This window comes from Blennius ocellaris, assembly GCF_963422515.1.
Source record: "Blennius ocellaris genome assembly, chromosome: 17".
NCBI classification, from domain to species: Eukaryota; Metazoa; Chordata; class Actinopteri; order Blenniiformes; family Blenniidae; genus Blennius; species Blennius ocellaris.
In genome coordinates this window covers 25,863,933-25,876,070 of record NC_137666.1, presented here as the reverse complement: position 1 = coordinate 25,876,070, position 12,138 = coordinate 25,863,933, and the positions used below count along the sequence as shown (strand labels likewise).

At 44.4% G+C, this 12,138-nt stretch overlaps 1 protein-coding gene across 2 annotated transcripts in view; it reads right to left on the bottom strand.

The window, feature by feature from the left end:
• Positions 1 to 844: 844 nt before the first annotated feature.
• Positions 845 to 12,138, bottom strand: part of zfyve28 (zinc finger, FYVE domain containing 28) — a 32,380-nt gene continuing 21,086 nt past the window's right edge. The window contains exons 3-14 of one of the 2 annotated variants that reach the window (XM_080512955.1): positions 11,571 to 11,708; positions 9,686 to 9,888; positions 9,472 to 9,561; positions 9,269 to 9,358; positions 9,085 to 9,186; positions 7,469 to 8,995; positions 7,209 to 7,298; positions 4,793 to 4,956; positions 4,582 to 4,717; positions 3,789 to 3,874; positions 3,596 to 3,699; positions 845 to 2,430 (exon numbers count right to left, since the gene is read on the bottom strand). In XM_080512955.1, coding sequence (XP_080369081.1) covers positions 2,299 to 2,430; positions 3,596 to 3,699; positions 3,789 to 3,874; positions 4,582 to 4,717; positions 4,793 to 4,956; positions 7,209 to 7,298; positions 7,469 to 8,995; positions 9,085 to 9,186; positions 9,269 to 9,358; positions 9,472 to 9,561; positions 9,686 to 9,888; positions 11,571 to 11,708 — 2,862 coding nt within the window. In that variant the 3' untranslated portion in view covers positions 845 to 2,298. Of the gene's footprint in view, positions 2,431 to 3,595; positions 3,700 to 3,788; positions 3,891 to 4,581; positions 4,718 to 4,792; positions 4,957 to 7,208; positions 7,299 to 7,468; positions 8,996 to 9,084; positions 9,187 to 9,268; positions 9,359 to 9,471; positions 9,562 to 9,685; positions 9,889 to 11,570; positions 11,709 to 12,138 lie in introns of both variants that reach the window. The other variant, XM_080512954.1, reaches the window with a different exon arrangement.

Here is a 12,138-nt window from a genome sequence, read left to right as displayed (position 1 = left end):
ACCTTCAAACCAACAGATTCAATTTCAAATGAGACCTTTGGGTTTCAGAATTAAAGAATTCAAATTCACTACCTGCTGGTACAAGATTTATCCCACAGCAGATAGTCTCAATATTCTTTTGTAACTTGTCATTTTGTTGTGAGTTGACTAAACTATCTCGTCTGAGCCTGAATTCTCTGTAGCGGATTACATTTCTTTCCCTTCCATTTCGGTGACAAACCAAAGCCAACGGCAAGATTTCCAAGCCTGGTAAAAGAGTATCCGATCTTAGTTCAAGTCTGTGCAATAGAAAGTTTACGGTCAGCGTCAATAAAGAGGTCACAAGACCAATTAAACAGGCTGACGTAGTTCCTCCTCCACAGTCAGCATGATGCAGTTGTGCCCCTTTAAACTTTGTGGAAAAACTTGAGAGTCGGATGATACGTCTGTCCGAGTTCATGAAAAGTGATCCGTGCAGGATGTTGCTCATCAGATGAGTGGGCTCATGGTGCCCACTCCAGTGCCAGGAAAAACTGGCATCGCATGACCAAAATAGCAAATTAACATTTTCACTGAGGATCCATACTCATGAAAAAATACAATCAGATGTTATAGCTGCAAAGGCGAGGCTGACGTCATATTAAATCCTGTGGCTTAATGGGACATCACTCAAGTTTGTGTGTGTGTGTGTGTGTGTGTGTGTGTGTGCGTGTGTGCGTGTGTGTGTGTGTATGTGAAGGCAGGCAAGTGAATACTTTTGGCAATAACGTGTATAAATATTAAGAAGGTAATTCAGAGAGACTGTGTGAATCAATCCATAATTCCACCAACACAGGGTGTGAAAGAGCAGAGGCAGTGCTTCAAACAAGGAAAAAAAATCATTTATTTCAATATACATTGCATTTAAAACTATATAACACTATTTGTTCATTGGATATTTTACACAGCTATCAAGGAAATGTACTGCAGGCTTGTCTGAAATAACCACAGGATTATTTCAGACAAGCTCTGAAATAATAATAATTACTGCATGATTCCTTTCTCTTGTTTTTTTTTTTTTTTTTTTTACATAAAATTAATTATAGCTTCATACATTATTCCTGTTCTTTATAAAAGAAAAAAAACAAACCTTTTCAAAGTGAGATTACATGTTTGGATGAAGAGAGCAGTGTGAGTTTTCAATATGCAATGCCTGAGAGAACCTCGGTAATTCAGATCAGAGTGGACTTTATGCGAAATCACAAAAGTCCATATCGGCCACTTCAGAGCATTCACATGTACAAACTAATATTCTGTGTGCATGGAAGATACTTGGTATGCTGGAAGCAGATTCATGAGTAGAACGGAGGTCGAGAGCAAATCGTGTGAGAAAAAAATTCAGTGTAAACACTTTTCAGTACAAGTCTGCTCCTCAGCAAACCGTTCCTGTGGTTTAAACACAGAGTGAGCAGGACCGCTGCAATCAGTAGTCACAATATTGCACTAGAACATCAGTGAGGAAGAGGATGAACGAGTGAGTGGCCTGAAGTCCTGAAGGCCAGCACCTGAGAAGGCCTCTGGTTGGAAACTAATTCTACACATTGTCGTGCTGCAGAGAGCACCGAGCCGTGAGAGGTCAACTCTCCACTAGAGGGCCTTCCAGACCCGACAGTGACAGAGGAATCCCTTTTATCAAAGTGTGCCGAGAAAAAACTCCAGGTGACGCAATGAGAGCAGAAGCAACGGGCACAGCCCATCGCCGAGGATCAATCATGTCACATTAAAAGCATGAAGGAATCTCCACAGAAAAGCTTTCGGGTTGTGCTGGGACTGCTGGCATGGTGGAGATCGTTTCCATGTCCCGTATTTGATAACTGTTAGTTTAGTTACCAGAATCATCCTTATTTACATGGTGGTCATGACTTCAACTCTTTCCAGGAGTCCGCGTCCTCCTGGAAGCTCGGCCACATATGTAGGAAGCTTGCAGAAGCGTTGGAAAGTATGTGACAAGTCCTTTCACTTGCACCGAAAGGCAATAACGACAAGCAAGAGGAAGAAGGTGACCTGCTCGTGTTCAGTGAACTGCTGCGGAGCCGGTCCTGCCCGTGGATCCTCCGTCTCATCAGTCACCGGCGCTGGCCGGGTGCCGCCGCCAACACACAGGCTTCCCTCTGAAACAGGCCCACTCGTCACATCGGTCTGGATCTTCTGCCGCCTCGTCTCACTCTGGAGCCCCGCCCAGCAGGAACCATCACGACCGCTTCGCACATCGCCGTGGATCTCTGTGTTGCATGAGCTCCGTTTGTGCTGGACTGTGTGTGTCTGGCGAGAGGTCGGGGGTCAGATGGCCGCCTTGTCGCTGTAGAAGGGCGTCACGTGAAACATGTAACAGTGAGTGCAAACTCTGACGGGCTTCACCTGGCCGTAGCGAGGCAGCGGGGCGGAGTGCGAGGAGCAGCGCGAGCAGAAGATCTGAAATCACAGAGTGGAGTGGAAGGGTTACTGGACACATCCGCAGAGAGACGGCTTTGTTCAAGCTTCAGCTTTAAAAGAAAGAAAGAAACTACAAAAGAGACATTTTGAAAGAAAAATGTGGATGATTTCACTCCTGCCTCTTCTAACACACATACAACTGGTTTAAAATCTAGAAATTCTATGTTGCTTGAACTGTGTGTGTGTTTCAAGGCTGAACAGTCCGGTTTCTAACTCTACAGCTCGTCTGACGTGTTCGTGGATTTACAGTTTGTTACCTGATTGATTATTGGTATCAGAACAAGTTTGTGCCAGGTCATTTGGAATTTGGGGGGTTTTATTTGTTTTGTTCGGGTAAGAATGATTTTAGGATTATTGGTGATGATTAACAGAAATATGACCTATTATAAGACAATAGTATATCCTAAATCAGATTGTTAATTTGTGTTTTCTTCCCAACATGTCTTGTTTTTGCAACAAATCATGATTAAAAAAAAGATAGATAGCCCTTTATTAATCACCGAAGGTAAATTCCACTGTCCCGCAGCTCAAAGAAAACATAAAAACATCAACCACACTTCCATTCATACGCCACTATTTCATAGTTGTGAATTGAAGAAGTTAAATACGTTAAGAAAATGCAAAATAGTAGGTTTAAATTCTACATACAATTACAGTTAAAATGGAATACGGAAAATTGAAAAAGGCATAAAAATGCTGGTTATGGTTGCTGTGTGTGAGTTCAAGAGGCATTAAACAGTCTTATTAGACGAAGGAGTGCGTATCCGTCTGTTCTGCAGCCGACCGCCGGACCTGCTTCTCTGTCGGAGTTTAAAACTAACTCTTATTTTTAGAATGAAGAAAAATTCAAATTGTAAAATGAGCAGTACAGCAAGAAACCATAAGAATCACATTTATGAGCATTTCAGGATTTTATATGCAACTCACTCTCTCTGCATTTAAAATGAACGAGCACACGACTCATTAATGTGTTTATTGTGTGTATTCAAACAGCAACAATGTGAATGTGAAACTCATTTGGAAGTTTGAAGTGAACTTTAAATTCGACGTGCTGTATGAGATTGGTGTGAGATTGAAATCCTTCCAACAGAGATTAAAGACTAAAACTGTCACCCCTCTAATGATGAAGTGTGAGTTTGTGTACCTTTCCACAGCTCCTGCAGTGATGCTTCCTGCGGATGACGGTGAACGGAGCCTTGCAAGCGATGCAGGAGCTGCAGGCTTCATCGGGAACCCAGTCAGGAGGGTCTGAATAGAGCCAGAGAGAAGCAGTGAACACGCAGCAGAAGAGGAAGAGCTAAACTGAAGTCTGCGTGGCTGTTTGTGGATGTGCTGACCTTCGAACTGGCCCTCTCGGGCCTTGGCTGCCAGTTCTGAGGAGGAAATGGTCTCCTGACACAGGGCGCAGTCCTCCAGCACCGCACTGCGCAGAACAGGGCCTGGTGGACACCATAAAAGAAGACATTTGAACCAGTGTAGTGTGTGATGGATTGTTGTTTATGTTAAAAGCCCTGCTGCAGAGTCACAGCCCAGACAATGTAGTGCTGAGGGGGAGAAAGGCTTTACAGTAACACAGTGGGGGTTTTTTTGGAGTTGATTGAAAGGAAACATGACGGACCACAACCAACCATCATCAGAAATGTAATCATTTTAATACATTTGCTTAATGTGTTTTTTAATTCTCGAAATATTTTTCATCTGAGAGAGAGAAAGGCAGCCTTATAAACAACCCGTGTCTGACCCTTTTCATTCTAGAAGTAAATAATGATGTGGGAAACGTCACACCCCTGACCCCCGAGATTCCTCCTGTGGTTGAACCCGTCTGAATGTGTCTTCTGGCCCCCATTTGGGGGTTAATGTTAACATGTTATTCACACAAACTGCAGAGAAAATGTAGAGAACAGAAACTTATGGAAGCTTGTTTATCAAATATGTAATTCTCGTCCTCAATGTTGTCAGACGACATCCATCCCAAGACCAAGAGAGCTACATTTTTGCCTAAAAGTACTAAAAGTGAAAATTCAGTAAAGCAGTAACTCCATCAGAGTGGAGTTTGAAGTGTTTTAGGTTGGTGTATGAGAAGGTGAATTCAAACTGTAGAAATTAACCTGAGGATGAATCTCCACACACATTTCAAAAATGTCCCCACCTTTCTTTGGCTGATCGTTGTCTCCCTGCTCACACTTGGTTGCCATGACTTCAAACAAAGTCTTGAGGATGCTGCGAAGGTCGCTGGCATAGTTGGTCTGCAGCTGATCGGCAACACCTGAGCAACACAGAAACACGCCGTCAGCCTGGAGAGACGAGGAGATGCGGAGACGGCCACAGGAGAGGACTTTACCCGATATACAAACAAAGAGGCGGTGGATAAGGTCGCTGCTACTGTGGAAACGGGACCGGATCTTGTTCCTGGCCGCCATCTTGGCATCGTGCAGCGCCAGCTGGATCTCCTGGTGGTCCAGGTCTTCTGAAGTCCCTGAGCTGGAGGTCAGGCTGCTGACCGGGCTGCAGGGAGCAAAAAGACATCTCATTAGAAGCAGCTGTGACTAGTCAGGATAAATTAAAAAATATATATATATTGTGGGTGGAAAATGAAACTCTACAAACTAACATGACATCAGGGGGATTAGGAAATCAAGGTACTGTTTACATCGTTGTTGTATGTTACTCATGAGGTCATGTCAGCTCAAGGGTCTGCAGCCCCCACAGCTCTCTCAAAATAATGTGAAAAGATCCACTTTTATCTCATTTTTCAGCTCATATATACAATGAATGTACAGTCAGATGTGGTCTCGGCATTTAACCATAAAGTGCAGTGAGCAGCTACTGTTGTCAGATTATTCAAGTAATCATGTAAACAGCAGTGTGTGGCATGTTTGAGCTCATAATGGCAGGTATCTTATTATGAGATATTGAATAAACACACAGAAACTTCTTGACAATACTGATGTATTTGTGCAGGTCTTGTAATATTACTAAAGGACCCATATTATACTAAATCGACTTTTCTGTGCTTTAAACATCATAAAATAATTCTGGTAATTGTAATTAATTTAACTATTAATTGAAATTCCTGATGAACTGTTTAGTATATCTTATGAGACTGATAGAACTGAAGTGGCTATCATTTCCTGTTAAGACAGGTGGAGCTCCGAGGTTCTGATACACATCAGATTACATTGCAAAAACATTATTAATAACTATCTTTGATAATTATTAATCATTATCGATAGCCAACCAAAACATAAACATATCCATATGAGGTGATAAATCCCTACAACCCATATTATACTAAATTGACTTTTCTGTGCTTTAAACATCATAAAAGTGCTATTTGGGGTTCACATGCATCCCCAAAGTGTTTTTTTCATTGATTCCCTCAAGCTTGAGTTCAAGGGCGATATTTCTCTGTTCTCACTGGTGAGGGAGCTCTACACGTGGATTTGATTTGATGACGCGGCACCACCGTGATGACGCGGCACATAGCTGGAGAAGCCCCGCCTCCAGGAACATTGACATGTGGAGAAACCAACACAAGACACGCCCACAAATGTGCTCAGTCTATGCTCACTTCACATTGAACGCTGCTGTTTTTGTTGCTGTCGATAACTGTTTTCACCATCATGTCCACTTGGAGAAAACGTGTTTTCGGGTGCAAGTATGTGTCCACACTATTTGGCTTGCCGAAAGAAGAAGCACAGCGGCGAATGTGGCTGGACTTTTTTTTCTTTTCTGCAAAGAATCTGTTTGTTTGCGAGCAACACTTCACCAAAGAAGCTTCCAGAACTACAGGCACTTTGAAACTGGACTTACTCAGAAGCTCATCTTGAAACTTGGTACTATTCCCACAATAAAAGATCTGTAAGTATATTACTACAACTACGAGCGTGAGCTGCTGACTACGTCACCCAGGGGGTGGGAGGAAGCGGCTGTCGGCTGGGCCGCAGTCTCTGTGCGGGTGGGGGAGGCAGAGGAGCTGAGAACCACCATCATGAGAGGTGACGTCAGCTCAATCCAAGAAATAACCATCATTTCACAAGTTTTGAGTGTTGTATACTGTATCACCCAAATTATTAGCCCACATGAGCATAGGATGGACTGTGAAACATGAAATATAGTGAAATATGGGTCCTTTAATATATATCAGGTTTCTGCAAACATTGTATAAAATGGAATTGACGTAGCCAAATCCTAAAGCCGACAAACAGGAGACGCAGCAGTGGTAAAGTCAACCGAGTGCAACAAGATGAATATTTACACTAAAAGTAAGAAAAAAAACTTCAAAAAATGTTAAAGCCAGAGGTGTTGCAAAGTTCAACAGACAAACTCAAATGCTTTGAAATTAACAGGAAGTTTGAGTTATTCATAACCACGTACATACAAATTAGGGTGATAATGAACTTTTAATTAATATCAAACCCCAAGTTTAAAGGTACAGTGTCATTAATTTATTCATACTTTTACAAATGACATATGAAAAGATATCAAGTCTTGTTTCATTTATTTGATACCCACATGTTGTGCTGTAGGCTTGGGTTCTGAAGTTAGAATGCTACCTAGCTAGCCGCAGCCAGTCCTGGCTCATATGTCATCTAGTCCAGGTGAGTCGAACACGCGTTAGCTCACAGGCCACATTCAGCCCAGTTTCATCTTGAACAGGCTGCGCTGGTAAAATAGTGCCTTAATAACCACTAAATGTAAACGTTGAAGTTTTTCTTTGTTGTGACACATGGTATACGAGGCGAAGGGTGAGTTACCTGGGGGTGTACGCACTGCTGGACAGACTACACGTGGTGACACTCTCACAGTCACTATCTGACACAGAGCTGAGGGGGGAGCTCTGAAAACTGAACACAATCAAATAAAGAAATAGTAGTAGGAATATATTTGATGAAGGGATACAAACACAACGGAAAAGTATACACAAGACACAAATCATACAGGTAAACTTAGAATATACAATGAAATGAGAAAAAAACATGTTGACTCATCAGATAAGTATTAATTGATAGCAGACCTTGAGCTCCTCCTGCTGTCCTCTTTGGTGTCCCTCCTCACATCCTGTTTCTCTGGCTTGTCTTTCTCCGTGTCTTTGTCCCTCTGTCGCCCTCCACTGGGATGCTGCCTCTGGTCAGCGATCAGCTGGTGGCTGCAGGGGAAGGCTCCTGCCCCGCCACTAAAGCTACGGTCCTGAGTGTGGTGGACCAGCCCCGGAGCCACGACCAGGCACTTCTCACACAGCGGGGAGGCCGATTCCTCCTCCAGGGGCTCTGCAGCGCAGCGTAATGAAGCAGGGCTCACCTGGGCCATGTCACACTTACTTTGGGGCTCGTGGCCACGCGGAGGCAGCTGGCAGGCAGCAGAATGGATGACGGCGCTGGAGGCTGGGGCCTTACAGTTTTTGTCCAGTCCCAGAGCAAGTCCTAACCCCAGTCCCGGGGCCTCTGTGCTGACGGCGTCCTCGTGGCCATCCTCACAGCTCCCACAGCAGACACAGGAGTTGAGGAGGCAGTGAGTGGCCACCAGGGGGCCGCAGGGCTCAATCTCAGAGGGGGCGGGCCTGGGCAGCAGCAGCTTGTCCACCGCCAGCTCCGTCAAGCTGGGTGAGCGAGGGTTGAAGATGACCGTGGCAGACAGCTTCATCCCTCCCATGCGGTGGGCGATGACTTCAGCCGTTTCAGACGTGGTCCCTTCTAAACCCATCTCCCACCCATTGGCGTAAGGCAAGGCTTCACATCCGGGGGCGGGGGTGCAGGGGGCACACTTCGCAGAGTTCAGGTTGCGTGGCTGTGAACACGGCTGCTCCGACGTGGCCTCACAGTACCAGCCATTCCTGACGGGGTTCGGCCGCGGTCTGGGTCTCCGCTGCACATCTCGAGGTGTCTCTTTGGAGGGGGAGACGACACATCTGCAAGCCTCTCGTGTGGTGCTGGTGATGTTATCTCCTGCTGCTTCCAGGTCCTCCATGAAGAAGACTCTGTCCTCCTCCTCTATATAGATGCCCGTCCTTCCCCGACTGACCACGACCCGGTGTGGCGAGGCCTCGGTGCTGGAAGCCCCACTGGACTCTGCTCTGTTGGGGTGACGGGCCGGGGACTGACCCTGGCTGGGAGGCGAGAGCAGAGTGGACATCTCGTCTCCCACGCGGTACACCATCATGTTGAGCTGCTCCAGCTCTTCCTCGTCGTACTGCATGGAGCAGGCCAGTTCCGCCTCCTCTGCCTCCTCGCACAGCAGGCCCTGCTCCTGCTCCTGCTCCTCCTCCCCCCGCTCAGTTTCCACCTCCTCCCAGCCTTTTTCCACTTCTGCCATCTCATCCCCCTGACTAGAACCGACAAACAGAGCCAGGTGCTCCTCTTTCCGCTCGCTCTCCTCTTCAGCGGTGTCATTAGGAATGCTGCAGGATGACTGATTCTCTTGGACTGCTGCTGGCGCGCCGCTTGTGGCCAGTCCCTGGCTCGAAGACAACTCTCCATCCTGGGAAATGCACAGGTTCCTCTCCAGCGTCAGTAGCTCCTCCTCCGTCAGGGTCTGCAGTAGATCTCTGCAGAACAAAAAGGCATCGGGAGAAAGTTGGGGTGATGGGGTGTCACAGGGAAATGGATCATTGTTTGTGAATTTAAAAGCCCATACCTTATTTTCTTCAATAAAGTACGAAAGGGCCTGAAGAGCTCAGACATGTCCTCGGATTTTCGGTCGAGGTCGAGCGGTCCTTCTGAATACACAACCAGGCCGCTAAAAACATGTCGAAAGTTTCATTACAGGGTAGAAAACAGTGCATGGCTAATTGGCTACTACAAGGGCAAGCAACACTTACCACACAATGGCAAGTCGGGGAATTGTAAACATCAGAGCAGGTTCATAGTCGTCGATCATGTCCTGTGTGAGGTATCCTTGTTTCAGGGCTCTGAGACGACAGCAAATATCAGTCAACATGTAACCACAATATATCTGTGTTGTCTAGATTCTAACTTCAAATAACTTAGTGATCAGATTCAGTGTTTGCCCCTTCAGATTCACCTCTCCACAGTTTCACAGAAGAGCACAATCACTTCCTGCTGCACGTAGTATTCTTTGGGAGACTTCACAGGCACCATGGCTGACACATAGCTGGCAATGAGAGAAACGCAAAGTAGAATATAGTGACTTCAACACAGATTTATCTGGTAGGTTTTTGTCCAATTTATACATAATTGATCAGATGGTTGATAATAATGCTTGAGACCAAGTTTACCTGAGCTCAAACTCAGCGAAAAGGCTGTCAAAATGTCGCAATGCGTCCTTCATTCGGTCTGTGTACAGGTTGAGGTCCCTCAGGGCCTGGTCTCTGGTGATGTTGCGTACCTCCTCCAGGCTGCGAGTCAGGTCCTTAGCCAGGGGTCTCATTGCTATACTCTCTATTTCCCTGTTCATAATGATGGAGCCTGCAGCCAAACACTGGACAGGGAGAAACACTGCATTACTTTACATGAGCAAATGCAGATTCAACAGATGTTGGATGGTTTGTTGGCTTGAAGATAATGCTGGGTAGTTTCTAAAATAAACATGAAGGCATGAAAAAAACGACTTTTTTCAAGAAAAATGTAATGTTTCAATTGAGAAGGGAGAAGTGCTCTTTAGCTTAGCTTTATATATGGTATATAGAAATCACCATTCAACACATCTTAGCATTTATGCGCTATATAAAAAATATTTTCAGTCTCTTTAAACAGAGGCCCTCTTTACACGACATTGTTTCAATATTTTAGAAAAGTTATGTGTATACACAACAAGGGATTGAAATCAATGTCCATTGACATGGAAATGACAGAAGCGCGGAAAACAATGTCATTTTCACGTTGGGTCAATCGTGGATGCTGTTGTTTGTTTTTGTAATACAACCACACAGGTGTAAGGAGAAGTATAAACATTAATAATGGAAGTACGAGGACATTCATTTGGATAGATGAAGAAGTTGGATTGTGACTACGGCGACTGTCAACTATAAGACTAACAAGTGTCTGGGGAATATGGACTGGGAGTCATGACACTCTTCTGGAGGCACCTTGAGAGCCGTTTTCAAACAGTTGTGTTTTCAGTGGCTCTGAGCACCGGTGATATGTAAACAAACCCATTCATGAAAGTTTTGTGTTTTCACCTAAAAAAGTTGTGTAAATGGAGCCAGAGTTATTATTATTAATATATAGCTGATTCAGCTTTTCAATAAAGGGCTCATATTAGGTAAAATTCCCTTGCCAGTGATTTTCCAACAGTACTAATGGTCCCCATACCTGGAACGACACCTCAGAAGTGAGGAAAGTGTGTCCTCTTTCTCCCAGGCTTGTTCCAGGTGTGTTGCTCCAACCAGCCAATCAGAAATCAAACCCTATATAGTGTCATGGGGGGGTGTAGCCAATCACAATCAAGGGAGGATCCTCCCTTTGACTCCACCCGCAATTAGGCAGCTCTGCTTTGGCACATGGCACCACGAGAGGAAGTACTTCCTGCTCTTCCCATAGATGGGCATGTGTGGGCGGAGCCAGTCCAGCTCACACAGACACAGCAGATTCTGAATGCAGCTCCTATGATCCAATATTCAAATGGAGGAAAATCAAGGAGGAGCTAGATTTGGGGCAATTAACTTTGAATACAAAGTTTTTGGACCAACAAGACCCATTTGAAATTGCTGAAAAGTTGTATAATATGAGCACTTTTGACAATAAGTAAATCATCCGAGGAAACTTTGCAACTGTACTAACAAACTGTCCACAACTTACAAGCCATCTGCAGCTGTAGAAAATGATGTGAATTTGATGGTTTTTGGTCATTTAGAGCAACTTTATGGTGGGAGGTTTATAGTGTCATTAAAACTAAAAATAGACTTATTTTACCATCTCATTCTAAAAAATTGTATTCCATAGAGTTATGATTAGCCAGTTTATCAATTTTAGACCAAATATTCTGCAGCATAAAACAAATACAATGTTTTTGAAATGGTAGTAAACTAAATATATATATAAAATAACTTTTCTTCAAAAAGAAACAAGTATGTTTACTAGTGTGTATAAATAACTTGGTATTTTCGCGGACTCGAGATTGTTTTGTTCTGTTTGTTAATAAATGCAGGAGGGAATACGTACTTCAGCCCCAAACCACAGCTGCCCGGCTAAGTTGTCATGACGAATCTCCTCGGGGAACTTGACACAGAAGTCTCGGTTGGCCCGGTCATTGGGGATACATTCATCCATGATCTGGCTGATAATGTTCAACACATTGTCCTGCAAATGAACACCAGAGTGACATAAAAGTCAATTCAACAAACTCGGTGGGAAAAAACTCATTTTATCTTGTGTTTTAGCAAGTGTTGGTCAATAATGTCCACATTTATCATCTTTTCAGACATGCTCTGGTAATGCGGTGTTTGAAGAATATTGATTGGTGAATGAATGAAGACAATTTAACAAAGTGTATGAGACCTTTAGGACCCCCTAAGCTACATTCTCCTTTTATAAAAACACTGAACTTATGTCCATAATTCCAGCAGTGAAAATGCAGTGTCACACACAACAAGAGCTAATCAAGAGCTTATGTGCCGCTGGCGTGTACAACCACCACAACAATGACTTACAATGAGCCTTTCACTCAACCGCAGCTGCACTGTGCACTGTAATCTTGTCAGGCACAGCACTGCGTCTTTCTCTGCTCGCC